This window comes from Pempheris klunzingeri, chromosome 19, assembly GCF_042242105.1.
Source record: "Pempheris klunzingeri isolate RE-2024b chromosome 19, fPemKlu1.hap1, whole genome shotgun sequence".
Taxonomy (NCBI): domain Eukaryota; kingdom Metazoa; phylum Chordata; class Actinopteri; order Acropomatiformes; family Pempheridae; genus Pempheris; species Pempheris klunzingeri.
The window spans coordinates 220,719-237,500 of NC_092030.1; the positions used below are offsets into that span (position 1 = coordinate 220,719).

The window sequence follows — 16,782 nt, forward strand, 5'->3', positions numbered from 1 at the left end:
TTCACCCTGATGTAGAAACATGTAACGGGGCCAGAGGGAGTCTGCAGGCCGGTGTGGAGCAGCGGCGCTCAGAAGAAACGCTGATACGGCGCTCAGGCGGGGTTTTGTGTCTGAAATCCGGCAGCTAAGCTAAACTAAGCTAAGCTAGCTCTGAGGCTAGCTCCCCCAGAGACCGCCTGCAGGTTTTTACCGTCCACACTCCCGACAGGTAAGTGTGGCAGCGTGGCGGTGTGTATGTAGGGGACAGGGCGGACATGAGGTGTGTGTGAAGTGGAGGAGGAGGAGGAGTAGGAGGAGGAGGAGGAGGAGGAGGAGGTGGTGGTGGTGGTGGTGGTGGTGGTGGAGGAGGAGGAGGAGGAGGAGGAGGAGGAGGAGGAGGAGGTCCAGCCTTAGTCAGCCTCACCTTATTAATGCTGTTACATGTATATCTCCAGTAACATCTACAGAGTGAAACCTCAGTGTTTTGTCACAGGTGCCTCCACACTGGATGTGATGTGCTAATATTTTACACCTCATTGGACATTATTGAAATGTGGAATATGATGCTCCACCATTTAACGGGATGAGGCCGTAAAGCATCAGCAGCAGTGGGCTGTAATGCAGCTCACATGTGATGATGAGTCGGTCTGTAATTTAATCTGTGATCAGTCGTGTTTCCTGGATCCAGCTCCTGTGTGAGTCTGCAGCGTTTCTCTGAGGAATATTTCTGTAAATTTAATATTTTGCGGTTTTTGGGCTGTTTGGAGACGTCACCTTCACTCTGTCACTCTGTGGTTCTTTTCTGACATCTCATGGACTAATCACATGAACTGTCAGTTGAGCCCCTACAGAGGAGGACGCTGCAGAGGCCAAAGTCCCCAACAGTGTCTGCTCCCATGACTCTGGTGTATTGATCTGTTGCCGTGCTAACGTGTAGCCCAGCTGACCTGATGCTGTTTTGTCAGCGTGACGATGGGAAGTCTGAGCAGCAGGTTCCAGTCCCCGTCTCAGGGGCCAGAGGAGGCTGCCGAGGGCACGAGCACCGGCCGCAAGCACGGATGTGAGTGTAAGAAGAGGAAACGCAACGGCCAGTGTGACTGTGACAGCGAGCAGGAGGAGGACGACGCCATTCTAGACACACCTCGCAGGTGAGTCCTACTGAAAGCATCAGCTCAGAGTCAAATGTCCACACGTCATCAACACTCACGCTGGTTCTCGTCTCTCCGCTGCTGTTTGTTTGTTTTCCAAAATGAGCAGGAAGAAACTGAAGAGCACGTCCCGATATATTTATCAGACCTTGTTCCTGAATGGAGAAAACAGCGACATTCGCATCTGCGCTCTGGGACAGGAGTGGAACCTCCACAAGGTCTACCTGTGCCAGGTAAAACACAGACACATGGACGGAGACAGCCAGCAAAATCATCGTCACTGTCACTGATGGCGTTTGCTCTCCCTCCTCCACCTCACACACACACACACTCTCTGTCCCCCCCCCCCTCTCTCTGCAGTCAGGGTATTTCTCCAGCATGTTCAGCGGCTCCTGGAAGGAGTCCAACATGATGGAGATCAACCTGGAGATCCCAGACCAGAACATCGACACTGAAGGTGAGAACACCTGTCGCAGGAAGCAGCTGTCCACCGTTTGTGTGTGTGTGTGTGTGTGTGTGTGTGTGTGTGTGTGTGTTTTACTGACAGACCTGTACTCTGTGTGTGTGTAGCTCTACAGGTTGTGTTCGGATCCCTGTACCGTGACGATGTTCTGATCAAACCCAGCAGAGTCGTCAGTATTCTTGCAGCTGCCTGTATGCTCCAGCTGGTCAGTGTCCTGTCGCTGTTGATCCCAATGTAGCACCACCCTCTACAAGCAGTCACATGACCCAACCCTGACCACGTGTGCGGCTGTGTTGTTGTGTGCAGGACGGCCTGATCCAGCAATGCGGAGAGACCATGAAGGAGAACATCAGTGCGAAGACGGTGTGTGGATACTACGCGTGTGCCAGCATCTACGGCCTGGATTCAGTCATGAAGAAGTCAGAGTCTGATCACTTTAGTCTCAAGAACTGACGAGGAAATCAGTCTGAAACGCTGCTGCGTACTCACACCACTCTGTGTGTGTGTCTGTGTCTGTGTGTGTGTGTGTGTGTGTGTGTGTGTCTGTCTGTCTGTCTGTCTGTCTGTCTGTCTGTCTGTCTGTCTGTCTGTCTGTCTGTCTGTCTGTCTGTCTGTCTGTCTGTCTGTCTGTCTGTGTGTGTGTGTGTGTGTGTGTGTGTGTGTGTGTGTGTGTGTAGGTGTCTGGAGTGGCTGCTGAACAACCTGATGACCCACCAAAATGTGGACCTGATGAAAGAACTCGGGTACGTTCGCAGCTCTGCAGCCTCCCGTCGTTCCTCCTCCGGCATCGCTGGAACTCTTCTGATGACGAAGTGACAGAAGTCATGTCGTCCTCGTGATTATAATCTGCGGCTTCATTGATCCAAACCTGATTAGTCTCAGTGCTGGCAGCTTCAGATGGCTGGGTTGAGTTTCAGACCAGGACGTCTTAAAGGGAAACTTTAAAATCCTCTCCAAGAACAAAACGGCTGAACATTGAAAATCAATTCAGACATCATGCTGTTAACGTCCATCCGTCCATCATCTGTACCGCTTATCCTTCAGGGTCGCGGGGGGGCTGGAGCCAATCCCAGCTGACACTGGGCTGATGCATGTAGACGCCCTGATGAACGTCTGCTCCTAAATGGAAAGGTTTAGGAGCTGACAGACTTTAACAAACAGTTTATCACATAAAATGGGAAACGTGGCTTACAAATATAATTCTGCCTGTATTTTAGGCAGTGCTGTGATATCAGACTTCTCCATAGACACATTCTCTGCTCCAATAAAAGGCCAACACATAATTATCATATTAAACCAGTAAACCAGTGTAGTTGTATTGTGTTCCGGTGTTAACTAGACAGTAAACAGTACATTTCGCTCAGGGTCTCGTGGTTTGTGCTTCCTGTGTCTCCAGGGCCGAGGTGATGGAGCAGCTCATCCAGTCGTCCGACCTGTTCGTCATGCAGGTGGAGATGGATGTGTACACCGCTCTGAAGAAGGTACGCGGACAGACTCCTGGAATTACATGCTGTACCGTCACGCCTGGTGTCTAATTGTTATCCTAAACCCCCCCACAGTGGATGTTCCTGCAGCTCAACCCCTCCTGGGACGGCCCCATCAAGCAGCTCCTGGCCGACGCCGACGCCTGGCTCTGCAAACGGCGGACAGGTACTCCAGGTGTCTCCATGCTGATGCGCACACACACACACACACACAGACACACATACACACACACACACACACAGACACACAGACGTGTGTTTCCTCCGTTTCCACAGACCTGTGTGAGAAAGAGCCCTTCCTGAACACGGAGGAGGGGGCGCCGTTCCAGTCGGTGTTCAGATACGTCCGTCTGCAGTACATCATCAACGACCTCGCGTCTGCACGCATCCTGGAGAGAGACAACATCCTGCCCCCCGGTAGGCGGCGCTGCTGTCCCACATGAAGCATGACTTCCACTGTTTCTGTCTCTGTCTTCGATTCAATTGCTGCTGAGTCTCCGTGTCAGTGAGATAAAGAATTTGACAGATCAGCCAAATTTTCACTTAAAAACCAGACAAACCTGGAGATCAATAACTTAATTAGTAATAATAATTAAATATAAAGTAATAAAAACATTTTTGTGGCGTGGAGCAGGTGTGCAGGCGTTTCCCCTTGCATTGACGTTATCTTACAGAACGTGGTCTGAGTGTTTTCTGCTTCGTGGTGTTTCCAGGCTGGCTGACGTCGGTGTACAAGAACCAGTGGTTTGCGATGCTGCGGACAGAGTTTGACAACGATAACGGGTGAGAACAGCTGTGGCGTCACTGGACTTGACTGTGTGAATGAAAATGAAATTTTAATGCTGCTGATGTGACGAAGCGTCCGTCCGTCTGTCTGCAGTCCTCAGGAGGCTATCAAGGAGGAGTTTGAGCTGAGCAGCATGAGGTGTGGCAGGAAGCTGACGAAAGACGGAGACGTGAGTCCGACTGTTTCTCCTTTCCATCACATCTTTAATTTACTTACTCACTGAAACAAACCAGCGTGTCGCTCTCCTCAGTACTGCTGGAGGTGGACGGGCTTCAACTTTGGCTTCGACCTGCTGGTGACCTACACCAACCGCTTCATAGTCTTCAAAAGGAATACTCTGAGTCAGCCGTGTGGGGGCGCTGTGAGTCTGCAGCCTCGGAGGCACCTGGCATACAGGTCTGTGGCGTCGGCAGCCTTTTTACTTACAACACTGACATGATCGCTGTGTGAACTACAAAGGGTTGTGTGTCCTCAGTGCCCAGGTCAGGTCAGACGGACCTGACGACACGTTATGGAGTCCAGCTGGGAGCCTCAACCATCTTACTGCCACCACATTTAAAACCACCAGCAGTTCTTCAATAAGCAACTGACTGCAGTAGTGTTTGGGTTATTAACTGCAGTAGAAACCGTGCTCCTCATTTCACGCCACAGCCATGTTGTTTGTGAGTGGAGGAGTTTATCTAACCAGAAAATGTCCCGTTGAGATTAAAGATCTCTCTGACAGGGGAGTCCTGGCTGAGACAGACAGCAGCTCATGACGTTTGTTTCAAGGCCTAGTTTGACCCTAAATCCCTGAGAGTTGATGTCAGCCAGGCCGACGGTGTCTCTGCTCTCTGCTGAGCGACGTTCGCCAGCATGGTCACACTAACCAGCATGTCACCTGTTCCTGTAAAGCTTTAGAGTTTCCTTTCTACTTTTTGTTTGTCCAGGTTACGTCTTGCGTCCTTCGACAGCCGGGGGAAGCTGGTCTGCAGCCGCTCCACGGGATACCAGCTCCTCACCCTGGAGAAAGACCAGGTCAGTGCGCTCTGTCACTGCTGTGGCGCCGGCGTGTTTGAAGCGCTGTCACATTAACGCTCTTCTCCCCTTCAGGAGTACGTGGTGATGAACCTGGACAGCCGCCTGCTATCATTCCCGCTCTACGTGTGCTGTAACTTCCTGTACACGTCGCCTCAGTCGGAGCCTCAGTCGGACCATCGGCCGGACTCGTCGGAGCAGGAGAGCTCGGCTCGCTCTGTGTCCTGATGCCTGATTGGCTGAGACTCTGACAGCAGCTTGTACGTACAGCCCACCACCACGCCCCCGCGGGGCGTCTCCTCTGCATGCTGTGGAGCGTGGCGAGGAGTGGGGGTGTTTGTGTGTGTGTATTCAGTGTTTGGACGTTCAGAGTTTCATACGAACACATCAGGACGCCATCAGACGTCAGACCTGCTCTGGGACGCTGGACCTTTTCTCACGGTGGAAAATCTCCAGGGCTTCAGAGACGGACCATACGCTGTTCAGATCTGGTGGAAGGCCTGGACTTTGGACTCTGTTTACTGGTGCATCCTTACAGGGCCGCCATCGCTCTGGGAAACATGGGAACATCGTGAGGGACCAGGACCAGGACCAGAGGGAGAGCCTGGTCTATCAGGTCTGAGGCTCCTTCTGACTGTACTTGAGTCACAGGCGTCGCCTTTCACTCCAAAATTCGAGCAGCACAGTGAGCTCTGAGCCGGGCGGCCGTGTTTCCCACTTCACTTCTAATGGTCATCAAGCAGCACCTGTTTACCAGCGTCGTTAACAGTCCAGTGATCAGTTCTCAGCTGATAGAGAATCAGCCTCAGACCTGCTGCCTCACACTGAACAGACATCCCTTCTAAACCTGGGACCTGTTTTATGTATTTCAGGTTTAAAATGACTGATGGGTACAAAAACTTTTGGAAGTGGTCCTGTAGATCGCTTTAGCCAGCAGCCGAGAACAGGCACCAGACTCCATTGACAAAGGAGTTGCTGGTCTACTGCTGTCTCCATCATTTAGTTTGTTTGTTATTGTGTGTTAAACAGATACTGTGTTTGATCCAAACTAACCGTTTAAAACACCAAGTCTCACAATAACACAGACACACTGACTGATGGAGGCAGCAGCAGAGCAGCAGCTCTAAAATCCCTGTTTTAGTGAATGTAGTCTGGTGTGTGTGCTGTTTGTGGTTAAACCAAAAGGATCTTCCAGGTCTCTCTCTGTAGGGATCCTTTCCATGATGCTGTCACACACTTAGAATAACCCCCTCCCAGATTAAAGTGTGGTATGTCCCTGTCAGACATCTCCACTCCTGTGCTGTGCAGTGTGTGTGATGTCCGGGCTGCTCACTCCACCGCTCATGTCTGTTCTGTCCTGTTGGTTGGACTGTCACCTGCTGCTGTGGACACTTCCAGGCTCTGGCCACCTGATCTGTCTTTATGGTTAAAGGTGTTATGTTTCTTTTATTTATTTTTTACTTCATCTGTATTTATATGGATTTATTTTTACAAAACATGTTCAATATACTCGACAGCCAATAAAATGCCCCGTTCACATGGGCTGTGGTGCTATCACATGACCTGACCGCTGTCATCTTTTTCTCCTGCGTTCATACGTGACACCGTCCTTCATCACCTCCTTCTGGCTGGGCTCACTGGGACCAGCTGGTTGTTCTGGTGAACTAAAACCAATTAAACTGGTATTAAAAAGCCTGAAAAACTTAAAATTCATCTTGCTGATACACATCGACGCCCTGTTAGTGCTGTTAACAGGTGATCAGCTGTTCTGATTATTGTGGACGTCAGTGTGTTTCAGCTGCTCTCAGGCCTGCTGGGACCTGTCCAGTGTCCTCTATCTTCAGAGCACCAGCTGTTTGTAGTTAAAACATGTTGAGCAGCTGAAACACTGAAGTCAGACCAGGAGCTGTGTGTGTGTGTGTGTGTGTGTTCATCCACCATAGATAAGATAAGATAAGAAACAAACAGGTTCATCTACAGGACTTTAATCCAGATACACAAAGACGTCTGAGAACAACTCACAGTGAGAAACTGGGAGGGGGGGGCACAGACGGCTCACACGTCTGTAACAGAACAACAATCAAAGGAGGAGCTCAGGTGAATCATGCTGTCTGGATCTTCACTGTAGACGCTGACGCTCAGACATTAACCCCCCCCCCCCCCCCCCCCCCCCCAAAAAAAACACTGAGCTCCAGCCGTCACGGAGGATCCACAGAACGACGACTACGGTTTGGTTTCTCCTCCAGGTCACAGCCCCGTCCTCCCTGGTCAGACCGACCCTGACCCCTCCAGGACGGACCGCAGCACCCCCGGCCTCCTCACTGCTGTATAGAGTCCAGGTTCTCTTTGAGCCTCCGGGTCATGCTGGGGATCAGGTTGACGTGGTCGTCCACACAGGTGCCCACACAGCGGTCCATCAGGGACCGGACCGCTGGCTCCTTCGCGCCTGAGTCAAAAAGATCCTTCGCCTTATCGTTGCAGTGCATCGTGCACCTGGTGAGACGGTCCTGGTCCGGGGGGGGCAGAGGGAGACACCAGAGTTAAATACAGAGAGGGACACTGTCAAAATAAAAGCCTTGAGAGGCTGATAGAAATAAATGTTAAAGTGAAATACTGAAGGAACTGAATTCTTTAATGTGCTTAAACAATCTGTTCCTGTACAACTACCACAGGTAGCAACCCTCATTGTCCTGAAAATATCTTAACAGACATTACGTTTAAGAATTTATGTAAAACAGATCAAATACACATCAAAATAAGTGTGAAGCATAAAATCAATTTAGCTCATGTTTTCATCTTGATTTTCACCAATATTGTGATGTCACCACGAACATGTTTAGATAACTTTGTTTTATCAGATAATTTATATGGACGGTCCCTCAGTCGGCCTCCAGGAGGGTCTGGAGGTGGGCTGACCGCTGGCTCCTTCATCCAGCTTCACACTAACTTCATCACAGTATTCTAAGTGTGTGACAGCATCATGGAAAGGATCCCTACAGAGAGAGACCTGGAAGATCCTTTTGGTTTAACCACAAACAGCACACACACCAGACTACATTCACTAAAACAGGGATTTTAGCTCACAGGACACAGGAGCTGCTGCTCTGGTGCTGCCTCCATCAGGTAGTCTGTTTGTGGTATTGTCTGACTTTGGTGTTTTAAGGGGTCAGTTCGGATCCAACACAATATTTGTGAAATACATAATAACACAGACACACTACCTGAAGGAGGCAGCAGCTCCTGTGTCCTGTGAGCTAAAATCCCTGTTTTAGTGAATGTAGTCTGGTGTGTGTGCAGAGAGCGATATAACGGCTGTTTGTGGTTAAACCAAAAGGATCTTCCAGAATTTTCTCCTCATCAGTGCAACACGTGGCCTGACGGCTGAGGGGAGGCAGCAGAGTGATGATGAAGGTGGGCAGGTGAAGACGACTCTCTCACCTGGAACTTCTCCAGCTCTGAGGTGACCAGACCCTGAGCCTGGGCCAGGGGGGTGTGACACCTCTCGATACACTGATGCACCTGAGACATGGAGTCTGTGGACCGATCGCAGCAGTCCGCGCTGCAGCTGAACATGCGACCCTGCGGCACACAGCACACACGTGATCATGGTGATGAACATGATGGTGAAGGCAGGTGCTGCACAGACCGGATCGGACCGGATCAAACTCCTACCTGCATTTTACGGATGTGGTCCCTCTCCAGGCTTTGGACCATGTCTTCCACCACCGCTTGCATGCGCGCCTGATGTGCCTCCGCCATCTCCGTCCGTCCCGCTCGGCTCAGCCCGCGAAGTCCTCCCGAGATCCGGGACCGGGTTTAGCATCCACACCGGGGCGGACCGACTGTACCTGCGCTGTGTCCAGGTGGCTCTACTTTACGCTGCTATAGCACCTAAGGTCACCTCCATTCAAGCATGCTTCAAGACGGCAAGAAGATTACGCCACTTCCGCTTTTCTTCCGCAATCTGTTTTTAAAACTGACTTCCGGTCCGACTTTAAATGAATCCGGAACACAGTGTTATCATCATTTTTCACCATTCTCGGAGACAAAGCTCCATTAAAGCTGCAGGCAGCGTTGGAGGGCCCTCACACCTTCGTGCAGCCGGACACCGACCCTTCCACGCGGCTCACAGTTTTCATGTATTTCGGACAGTGCGTCAAGGAGTTACACGTCACTTCCTGTGTCCCCTCTGTGGCGCTAGAGAACAGCCACTAGTCACGTCCTATATTTCAGCATATGAAGTGTTGACTACACCGTGAGAATTTCATGCAAATCAAATGATGATTGGCACAAAAGTCTTACTTCCTGTTGTCACTAGGACGAAGCCGCCGGCCTCCAGCGCTGCTTGCAGCTGTAATTACTTTTGTTTTAGTGACAGAGCAGAGCTTGGAACCCCGGCTGAGTAGGTACTAAAACAGTACCTGGTACCAGGTACTATCACCTGGGGGAGAACCCTACAGACCGAGTCGAGCCGAGCCGAGTAGGTGCTGGTGGAAAAGCGCCGTTAGCTTTGGACAAGATGTTTGCAGATGTGTTTTGTGTGACAGCTGTACTGTTTTTATTTGTTCTGCTGTACTCAGGTCAGTTCATGATTTCAACCATATTACCTGATTATAGGTTATGTATAGACTATAGGACAATGTGAGGATACGAACTATGACTATTTCCTTGGCTCATCAGTAAATATGTATAGGAGATTTAATGAAGCATCTGCCTTTGTTCCAAAATAAAACGTTGATGCTCTTATTGTGAAACTCGAACGGAAGCGCACCCGGAAGTGTGTCTGAATGTTTGGAGACGTTCACGGCTCTCTGGCGTGATTCAGCCGTTAAAACCCGTTGTGAGCAGTCACCGTGTGTCGTGGTCTCTCCGTGGGTTTAGTCCTCAGCGTGTCGGGCCCACAGGACGGAGTTTGACCGAGTTTGACCGAGTTATCACGAAGTTTGACCGCGACTTTAACTGTGAAGGAGCCGCAGCAGCAGCTGACCTGAGGTCAGTCCGGAAGCGGTGAGTCCACACGGCTGAACCCTCGACTTCCTCATTTAGTGATCCTCAGCAAGATGTCTGACACACCAATACACTGATGAACTAATACTCTGATACACTCTGTCAGCCTCAGTATACAGTCTGTGGAAGTGTTTAGTCCTGAGTGTGTTTAGTCCTGAGTGTGCTTAGTCCTGAGTGTGTTTAGTCCTGAGTGTGTTTAGTCCTCTGAGTGTGTTTAGTCCTGAGTGTGTTTAGTCCTGAGTGTGTTTAGTCCTGAGTGTGTTTAGTCCTCTGAGTGTGTTTAGTCCTGAGTGTGTTTAGTCCTCTGAGTGTGTCAAGTCCTGTGTGTGTTTAGTCCTCTGAGCGTGTTTAGTCCTGAGTGTGTTTAGTCCTGAGTGTGTTTAGTCCTGAGTGTGTTTAGTCCTGAGTGTGCTTAGTCCTGAGTGTGTTTAGTCCTGAGTGTGTTTAGTCCTCTGAGTGTGTTTAGTCCTGAGTGTGTTTAGTCCTGAGTGTGTTTAGTCCTCTGAGTGTGTTTAGTCCTGAGTGTGTTTAGTCCTCTGAGCGTGTTTAGTCCTGAGCGTGTTTAGTCCTGAGTGTGTTTAGTCCTGAGTGTGTTTAGTCCTCTGAGTGTGTCAAGTCCTGTGTGTGTTTAGTCCTGAGTGTGTTTAGTCCTCTGAGTGTGTTTAGTCCTCTGAGTGTGTCAAGTCCTGTGTGTGTTTAGTCCTCTGAGTGTGTTTAGTCCTGAGTGTGTTTAGTCCTGAGTGTGTTTAGTCCTGAGTGTGTTTAGTCCTGAGTGTGTTTAGTCCTGAGTGTGTTTAGTCCTCTGAGTGTGTTTAGTCCTGAGTGTGTTTAGTCCTCTGAGTGTGTCAAGTCCTGTGTGTGTTTAGTCCTCTGAGCGTGTTTAGTCCTGAGTGTGTTTAGTCCTGAGTGTGTTTAGTCCTGAGTGTGTTTAGTCCTGAGTGTGCTTAGTCCTGAGTGTGTTTAGTCCTGAGTGTGTTTAGTCCTCTGAGTGTGTTTAGTCCTGAGTGTGTTTAGTCCTGAGTGTGTTTAGTCCTCTGAGTGTGTTTAGTCCTGAGTGTGTTTAGTCCTCTGAGCGTGTTTAGTCCTGAGCGTGTTTAGTCCTGAGTGTGTTTAGTCCTGAGTGTGTTTAGTCCTCTGAGTGTGTCAAGTCCTGTGTGTGTTTAGTCCTGAGTGTGTTTAGTCCTCTGAGTGTGTTTAGTCCTCTGAGTGTGTCAAGTCCTGTGTGTGTTTAGTCCTCTGAGCGTGTTTAGTCCTCTGAGTGTGTTTAGTCCTGTGTGTGTTTAGTCCTCTGAGTGTGTTAAGTCCTGAGCGTGTTTAGTCCTGAGTGTGTTTAGTCCTGAGTGTGTTTAGTCCTGAGTGTGTTTAGTCCTCTGAGTGTGTTTAGTCCTGAGTGTGTTTAGTCCTGAGTGTGTTTAGTCCTGAGTGTGTTTAGTCCTCTGAGTGTGTTTAGTCCTCTGAGTGTGTTTAGTCCTCTGAGTGTGTTTAGTCCTCTGAGTGTGTTTAGTCCTCTGAGTGTGTTTAGTCCTGAGTGTGTTTAGTCCTCTGAGTGTGTTTAGTCCTGAGTGTGTTTAGTCCTCTGAGTGTGTTTAGTCCTGAGTGTGTTTAGTCCTGAGTGTGTTTAGTCCTCTGAGTGTGTTTAGTCCTGAGTGTGTTTAGTCCTCTGAGTGTGTTTAGTCCTCTGAGTGTGTTTAGTCCTGAGTGTGTTTAGTCCTCTGAGTGTGTCAAGTCCTGTGTGTGTTTAGTCCTGAGTGTGTTTAGTCCTCTGAGTGTGTTTAGTCCTCTGAGTGTGTTTAGTCCTCTGAGTGTGTCAAGTCCTGTGTGTGTTTAGTCCTCTGAGCGTGTTTAGTCCTCTGAGCGTGTTTAGTCCTCTGAGCGTGTTTAGTCCTCTGAGCGTGTTTAGTCCTGAGTGTGTTTAGTCCTCTGAGTGTGTTTAGTCCTGAGTGTGTTTAGTCCTCTGAGTGTGTTTAGTCCTGAGTGTGTTTAGTCCTGAGTGTGTTTAGTCCTCTGAGTGTGTCAAGTCCTGTGTGTGTTTAGTCCTGAGTGTGTTTAGTCCTCTGAGTGTGTTTAGTCCTCTGAGTGTGTTTAGTCCTGTGTGTGTTTAGTCCTCTGAGTGTGTTAAGTCCTGAGCGTGTTTAGTCCTGAGTGTGTTTAGTCCTCTGAGTGTGTTTAGTCCTCTGAGTGTGTTTAGTCCTCTGAGTGTGTTTAGTCCTGAGTGTGTTTAGTCCTCTGAGCGTGTTTAGTCCTGAGCGTGTTTAGTCCTGAGTGTGTTTAGTCCTCTGAGTGTGTTTAGTCCTGAGCGTGTTTAGTCCTGAGTGTGTTTAGTCCTCTGAGTGTGTTTAGTCCTCTGAGTGTGTTAAGTCCTCTGAGTGTGTTAAGTCCTGTGTGTGTTTAGTCCTCTGAGTGTGTTTAGTCCTGAGTGTGTTTAGTCCTGAGTGTGTTTAGTCCTGAGTGTGTTTAGTCCTCTGAGTGTGTTAAGTCCTGAGTGTGTTTAGTCCTGAGTGTGTTTAGTCCTGAGTGTGTTTAGTCCTCTGAGTGTGTTAAGTCCTGAGTGTGTTAAGTCCTGAGTGTGTTTAGTCCTGAGTGTGTTTAGTCCTGTGTGTGTTTAGTCCTGAGTGTGTTAAGTCCTGAGTGTGTTTAGTCCTGAGTGTGTTTAGTCCTGTGTGTGTTTAGTCCTGAGTGTGTTTAGTCCTGAGTGTGTTTAGTCCTGAGCGTGTTTAGTCCTGAGCGTGTTTAGTCCTGAGTGTGTTTAGTCCTCTGAGTGTGTTTAGTCCTGAGCGTGTTTAGTCCTCTGAGTGTGTTTAGTCCTGAGCGTGTTTAGTCCTGAGCGTGTTTAGTCCTCTGAGTGTGTTTAGTCCTCTGAGTGTGTTAAGTCCTCTGAGTGTGTTTAGTCCTGTGTGTGTTTAGTCCTCTGAGTGTGTTAAGTCCTGAGTGTGTTTAGTTCTGAGTGTGTTTAGTCCTGTGTGTGTTTAGTCCTGAGCGTGTTTAGTCCTGAGTGTGTTTAGTCCTGAGTGTGTTTAGTCCTCTGAGCGTGTTTAGTCCTGAGCGTGTTTAGTCCTGAGCGTGTTTAGTCCTGAGTGTGTTTAGTCCTGAGCGTGTTTAGTCCTGAGTGTGTTTAGTCCTCTGAGTGTGTTTAGTCCTCTGAGTGTGTTAAGTCCTCTGAGTGTGTTTAGTCCTGTGTGTGTTTAGTCCTCTGAGTGTGTTAAGTCCTGAGTGTGTTAAGTCCTGAGTGTGTTTAGTCCTGAGTGTGTTAAGTCCTGAGCGTGTTTAGTCCTGAGCGTGTTTAGTCCTCTGAGTGTGTTTAGTCCTCTGAGTGTGTTAAGTCCTCTGAGTGTGTTTAGTCCTCTGAGTGTGTTAAGTCCTCTGAGTGTGTTTAGTCCTGTGTGTGTTTAGTCCTCTGAGTGTGTTAAGTCCTGAGTGTGTTTAGTCCTGAGTGTGTTAAGTCCTGAGCGTGTTTAGTCCTGAGCGTGTTTAGTCCTGAGCGTGTTTAGTCCTCTGAGTGTGTTTAGTCCTCTGAGTGTGTTAAGTCCTGAGTGTGTTTAGTCCTCTGAGTGTGTTTAGTCCTCTGAGTGTGTTAAGTCCTGAGCGTGTTTAGTCCTCTGAGTGTGTTTAGTCCTGAGCGTGTTTAGTCCTGAGCGTGTTTAGTCCTCTGAGTGTGTTTAGTCCTGAGCGTGTTTAGTCCTCTGAGTGTGTTTAGTCCTGAGCGTGTTTAGTCCTCTGAGTGTGTTTAGTCCTCTGAGTGTGTTTAGTCCTCTGAGTGTGTTTAGTCCTCTGAGCGTGTTTAGTCCTGAGTGTGTTTAGTCCTGAGCGTGTTTAGTCCTCTGAGTGTGTTTAGTCCTGAGCGTGTTTAGTCCTCTGAGTGTGTTTAGTCCTGAGTGTGTTTAGTCCTGAGTGTGTTTAGTCCTGAGTGTGTTTAGTCCTCTGAGCGTGTTTAGTCCTCTGAGCGTGTTTAGTCCTCTGAGCGTGTTTAGTCCTCTGAGCGTGTTTAGTCCTCTGAGTGTGTTTAGTCCTCTGAGTGTGTTTAGTCCTGAGCGTGTTTAGTCCTCTGAGTGTGTTTAGTCCTGAGTGTGTTTAGTCCTCTGAGTGTGTTTAGTCCTCTGAGTGTGTTTAGTCCTGAGCGTGTTTAGTCCTGAGCGTGTTTAGTCCTCTGAGTGTGTTTAGTCCTGAGCGTGTTTAGTCCTCTGAGTGTGTTTAGTCCTGAGCGTGTTTAGTCCTCTGAGCGTGTTTAGTCCTCTGAGTGTGTTTAGTCCTCTGAGCGTGTTTAGTCCTCTGAGTGTGTTTAGTCCTGAGCGTGTTTAGTCCTCTGAGTGTGTTTAGTCCTGAGTGTGTTTAGTCCTCTGAGTGTGTTTAGTCCTGAGCGTGTTTAGTCCTCTGAGCGTGTTTAGTCCTCTGAGCGTGTTTAGTCCTCTGAGTGTGTTTAGTCCTGAGCGTGTTTAGTCCTCTGAGTGTGTTTAGTCCTGAGTGTGTTTAGTCCTCTGAGTGTGTTTAGTCCTGAGCGTGTTTAGTCCTCTGAGCGTGTTTAGTCCTCTGAGTGGTTTAGCTGGAGTTGAGACCTGATCCTGGTTCCTGTGTCTTCTTCCTGTCCAGATGCTGATGCTGATGTGGAGGTAAAGGTGTGTCAGGAGGTAAAGGTACTTGTGGAGGTACAGGTGTGTCCAGAGGTACAGGTACGTGTGGAGGTACAGGTGCTGCTGCAGACTACTGTCAGTCCACAATGAGTCCAGGAGGCCTGTCCCTCAGGGCCCTGCTCATCCTGGGCCTCTGCCACAGCGGCAGGAGGAGTCTGGCCTCGGCCCCGAAGGGCCAGCCCGGAAGGATCGGTGAGTACACACACACACACACACACACACACACACACACACACACACACACACACTCCCCAAACTTTTTCTCTAGAAACACGTTTTTTATTGAAAACAAGACCAAACACTCGTACTTACTGAAATGTAAAACCCAACATTTACACTTAGATTAATAAAATATAATTTATTCCACACTTTGTTCAACGCTCGATCCTGATTGGTCAATTACAGCGTCCTACAGTCTGATTGTTGCCATGGATGCAGTTCTGATAGCAGAAGCAATAAAATCATTTTTAAATCAATAAATCGTTCTCAAGTCAGTGTTTAGTGACAAACTGCTGATTTCTTTAGTTCGAAGCCGTGTAATAAGCGGGATAACATAGAGCGAGCGGCGTCATTAGAACCCTGACAGGGTGATGCAGGACCGGACGGTTTGTGGCGGGGTCCGCCATCACAGATGAGCTCGCTGTCTGAGGTCACATGACCTCAGAGGAGAGTCGTTGATGCTGTGATCGTGCTGATGGGCCGACAGCGTACCAGTATTACTGCTCCAGTACAGACACGGGAGAAACGTTAATGTGTCCGTATTTGTGGTGGGTGGAACAGCCGCGACGGCGCCTCTCTCCTCTGATAGGACGATCAAACCTGTGATGTCAGAACCTGTTGGCGTGAACACGTCTCAGCCGAGCTGTCAATGATCTCTGTTGTAATGTCCCTTTACAGCTGTGGTCGGAGCGGGAATCGGAGGCTCCGCCACTGCCTTCTACCTGAGGCAGGAATTTGGAGCCGGAGTGAAGATCGACGTGTTTGAACCCGGCGCCGTGGGCGGGCGGCTGGCGACGGTGAAGATCGGAGACCACGAGTACGAGACGGGAGGCTCGGTGATCCACCCTCTGAACCTGCACATGAAGCACTTCATCGAGAAGTTAGGTACCGTCCACACGCCAGACAGACACGGCACAGACACACGAGCAACTAAAGCAGGTTTGGCGTGCAGCGTTTACGGCGTGATCCCAGCTCCCGTGTCCTGTTGGTCATTCAGGTATCCCTCCGAGGAAAGACGTCCCCTCCAAGATGGCGATCTTTGACGGAAAGGAGCTGACGTTTGAGGAGAGCAACTGGTTCATTGTGAACTTCCTGCGGCTGCTGTGGAGATACGGCCTCCACTTCCTGCGGATGCAGATGTGGGTGGAGAGCGTTCTGGACAAGTTCATGAGGTGAGGAAGGAAAATGTGTTTCTTCTAGAAGAAAAATCAGCCCAGAGGCACGACTCCTGGATCTGCTGGGTTCATCCACAGCCTGGAAAGTGCTTGATTTGAACTGCTGTGTTTTCAAGGTTTGGAATATGCCAGAATATAGTCTTAATTTTTCAATCATTTAAAATGAACAAGTCTCTCATCGCCGTAAATTAACAATCATTAATGATCAATTAACGATCCCGATCAAAACATTGGACTAAAAGTTGACAAGGACAGCTGATGAAGTGGAAACACACACTGACAGCTGGAGGTTTAAATGAAGTCTATAAACTTTATTCAGAGGAACAGTTTAGATGTGATGATGATAAAGAGTCTGGAAGGTTTCGGTTTAGGTCCCTTGAGAGTCCTTGAATTGTCCTCCCAGGATCTACCAGTACCAGCAGTACGGGTACTCCTTCTCCACCGTGGAGAGGCTCCTGCACGCCATGGGCGGCGACGGCTTCCTGACCCTGATGAATCAGACGCTGGAGGAGACGATGATGGCCGAAGGGTTCTCACAGGTCTTCATCAACGACATCGTCGCTCCCATCACACGGGTCAACTACGGCCAGAGCGTCCGCATCAACGGCTTCGTGGGTGAGTCTGGGTCGCATCATCGCTTCTGACGGAGGAAGGTTGTGTTGTAAAGCGGGGGGGGGTCTACTTCCTGTCTGATCATCTCCTGACCCGTCCTCTCCTCCCCCCGTCCCGTCCCGTCCTCAGGGGCGGTGTCTTTGGCGGGAGCAGACTCTGGCCTGTGGGCCGTGGACGGAGGCAACAGGAGGGTTTGTTCAGGACTTCTGTACCACAGCAAGAGTGAACTGATCTCAGCCAGAGTGACGTCCATCTCGGTCAAGGTC

General features: G+C 49.4%; 3 protein-coding genes across 3 annotated transcripts in view; 2 read left to right on the plus strand and 1 right to left on the minus strand.

The window, feature by feature from the left end:
- Positions 1-12: 12 nt before the first annotated feature.
- Positions 13-6,440, plus strand: gmcl1 (germ cell-less, spermatogenesis associated). Its single transcript, XM_070850456.1, has 15 exons — positions 13-208; positions 945-1,127; positions 1,237-1,360; positions 1,488-1,584; positions 1,698-1,795; positions 1,897-2,009; positions 2,268-2,333; positions 2,987-3,071; positions 3,150-3,240; positions 3,351-3,491; positions 3,788-3,857; positions 3,955-4,030; positions 4,112-4,257; positions 4,791-4,878; positions 4,954-6,440. Exons 2-15 carry the CDS (start codon positions 952-954, stop codon positions 5,104-5,106), a joined length of 1,524 nt encoding a protein of 507 aa, XP_070706557.1. The 5' UTR covers positions 13-208; positions 945-951; the 3' UTR covers positions 5,107-6,440.
- A 407-nt stretch (positions 6,441-6,847) lies between these two features.
- fam136a (family with sequence similarity 136 member A) lies at positions 6,848-8,819 on the minus strand. The gene is made up of 3 exons (XM_070850710.1): positions 8,551-8,819; positions 8,317-8,457; positions 6,848-7,385 (listed from the first exon to the last, which is right to left on the minus strand). The coding sequence occupies exons 1-3, from the start codon at positions 8,635-8,637 to the stop codon at positions 7,197-7,199; spliced, it is 417 nt and encodes a 138-aa protein (XP_070706811.1). The 5' UTR covers positions 8,638-8,819; the 3' UTR covers positions 6,848-7,196.
- Positions 8,820-9,709: 890 nt separating this feature from the next.
- The window catches only part of pcyox1 (prenylcysteine oxidase 1), an 8,936-nt gene continuing 1,863 nt past the window's right edge, over positions 9,710-16,782 (plus strand). The window contains exons 1-6 of the mRNA XM_070851130.1: positions 9,710-9,885; positions 14,470-14,702; positions 15,408-15,614; positions 15,727-15,901; positions 16,308-16,519; positions 16,646-16,782. The exon at positions 16,646-16,782 is cut by the window's right edge and continues 16 nt beyond it. Coding sequence (XP_070707231.1) covers positions 14,597-14,702; positions 15,408-15,614; positions 15,727-15,901; positions 16,308-16,519; positions 16,646-16,782 — 837 coding nt within the window. The 5' untranslated portion in view covers positions 9,710-9,885; positions 14,470-14,596. The remainder of the gene's footprint in view (positions 9,886-14,469; positions 14,703-15,407; positions 15,615-15,726; positions 15,902-16,307; positions 16,520-16,645) is intronic.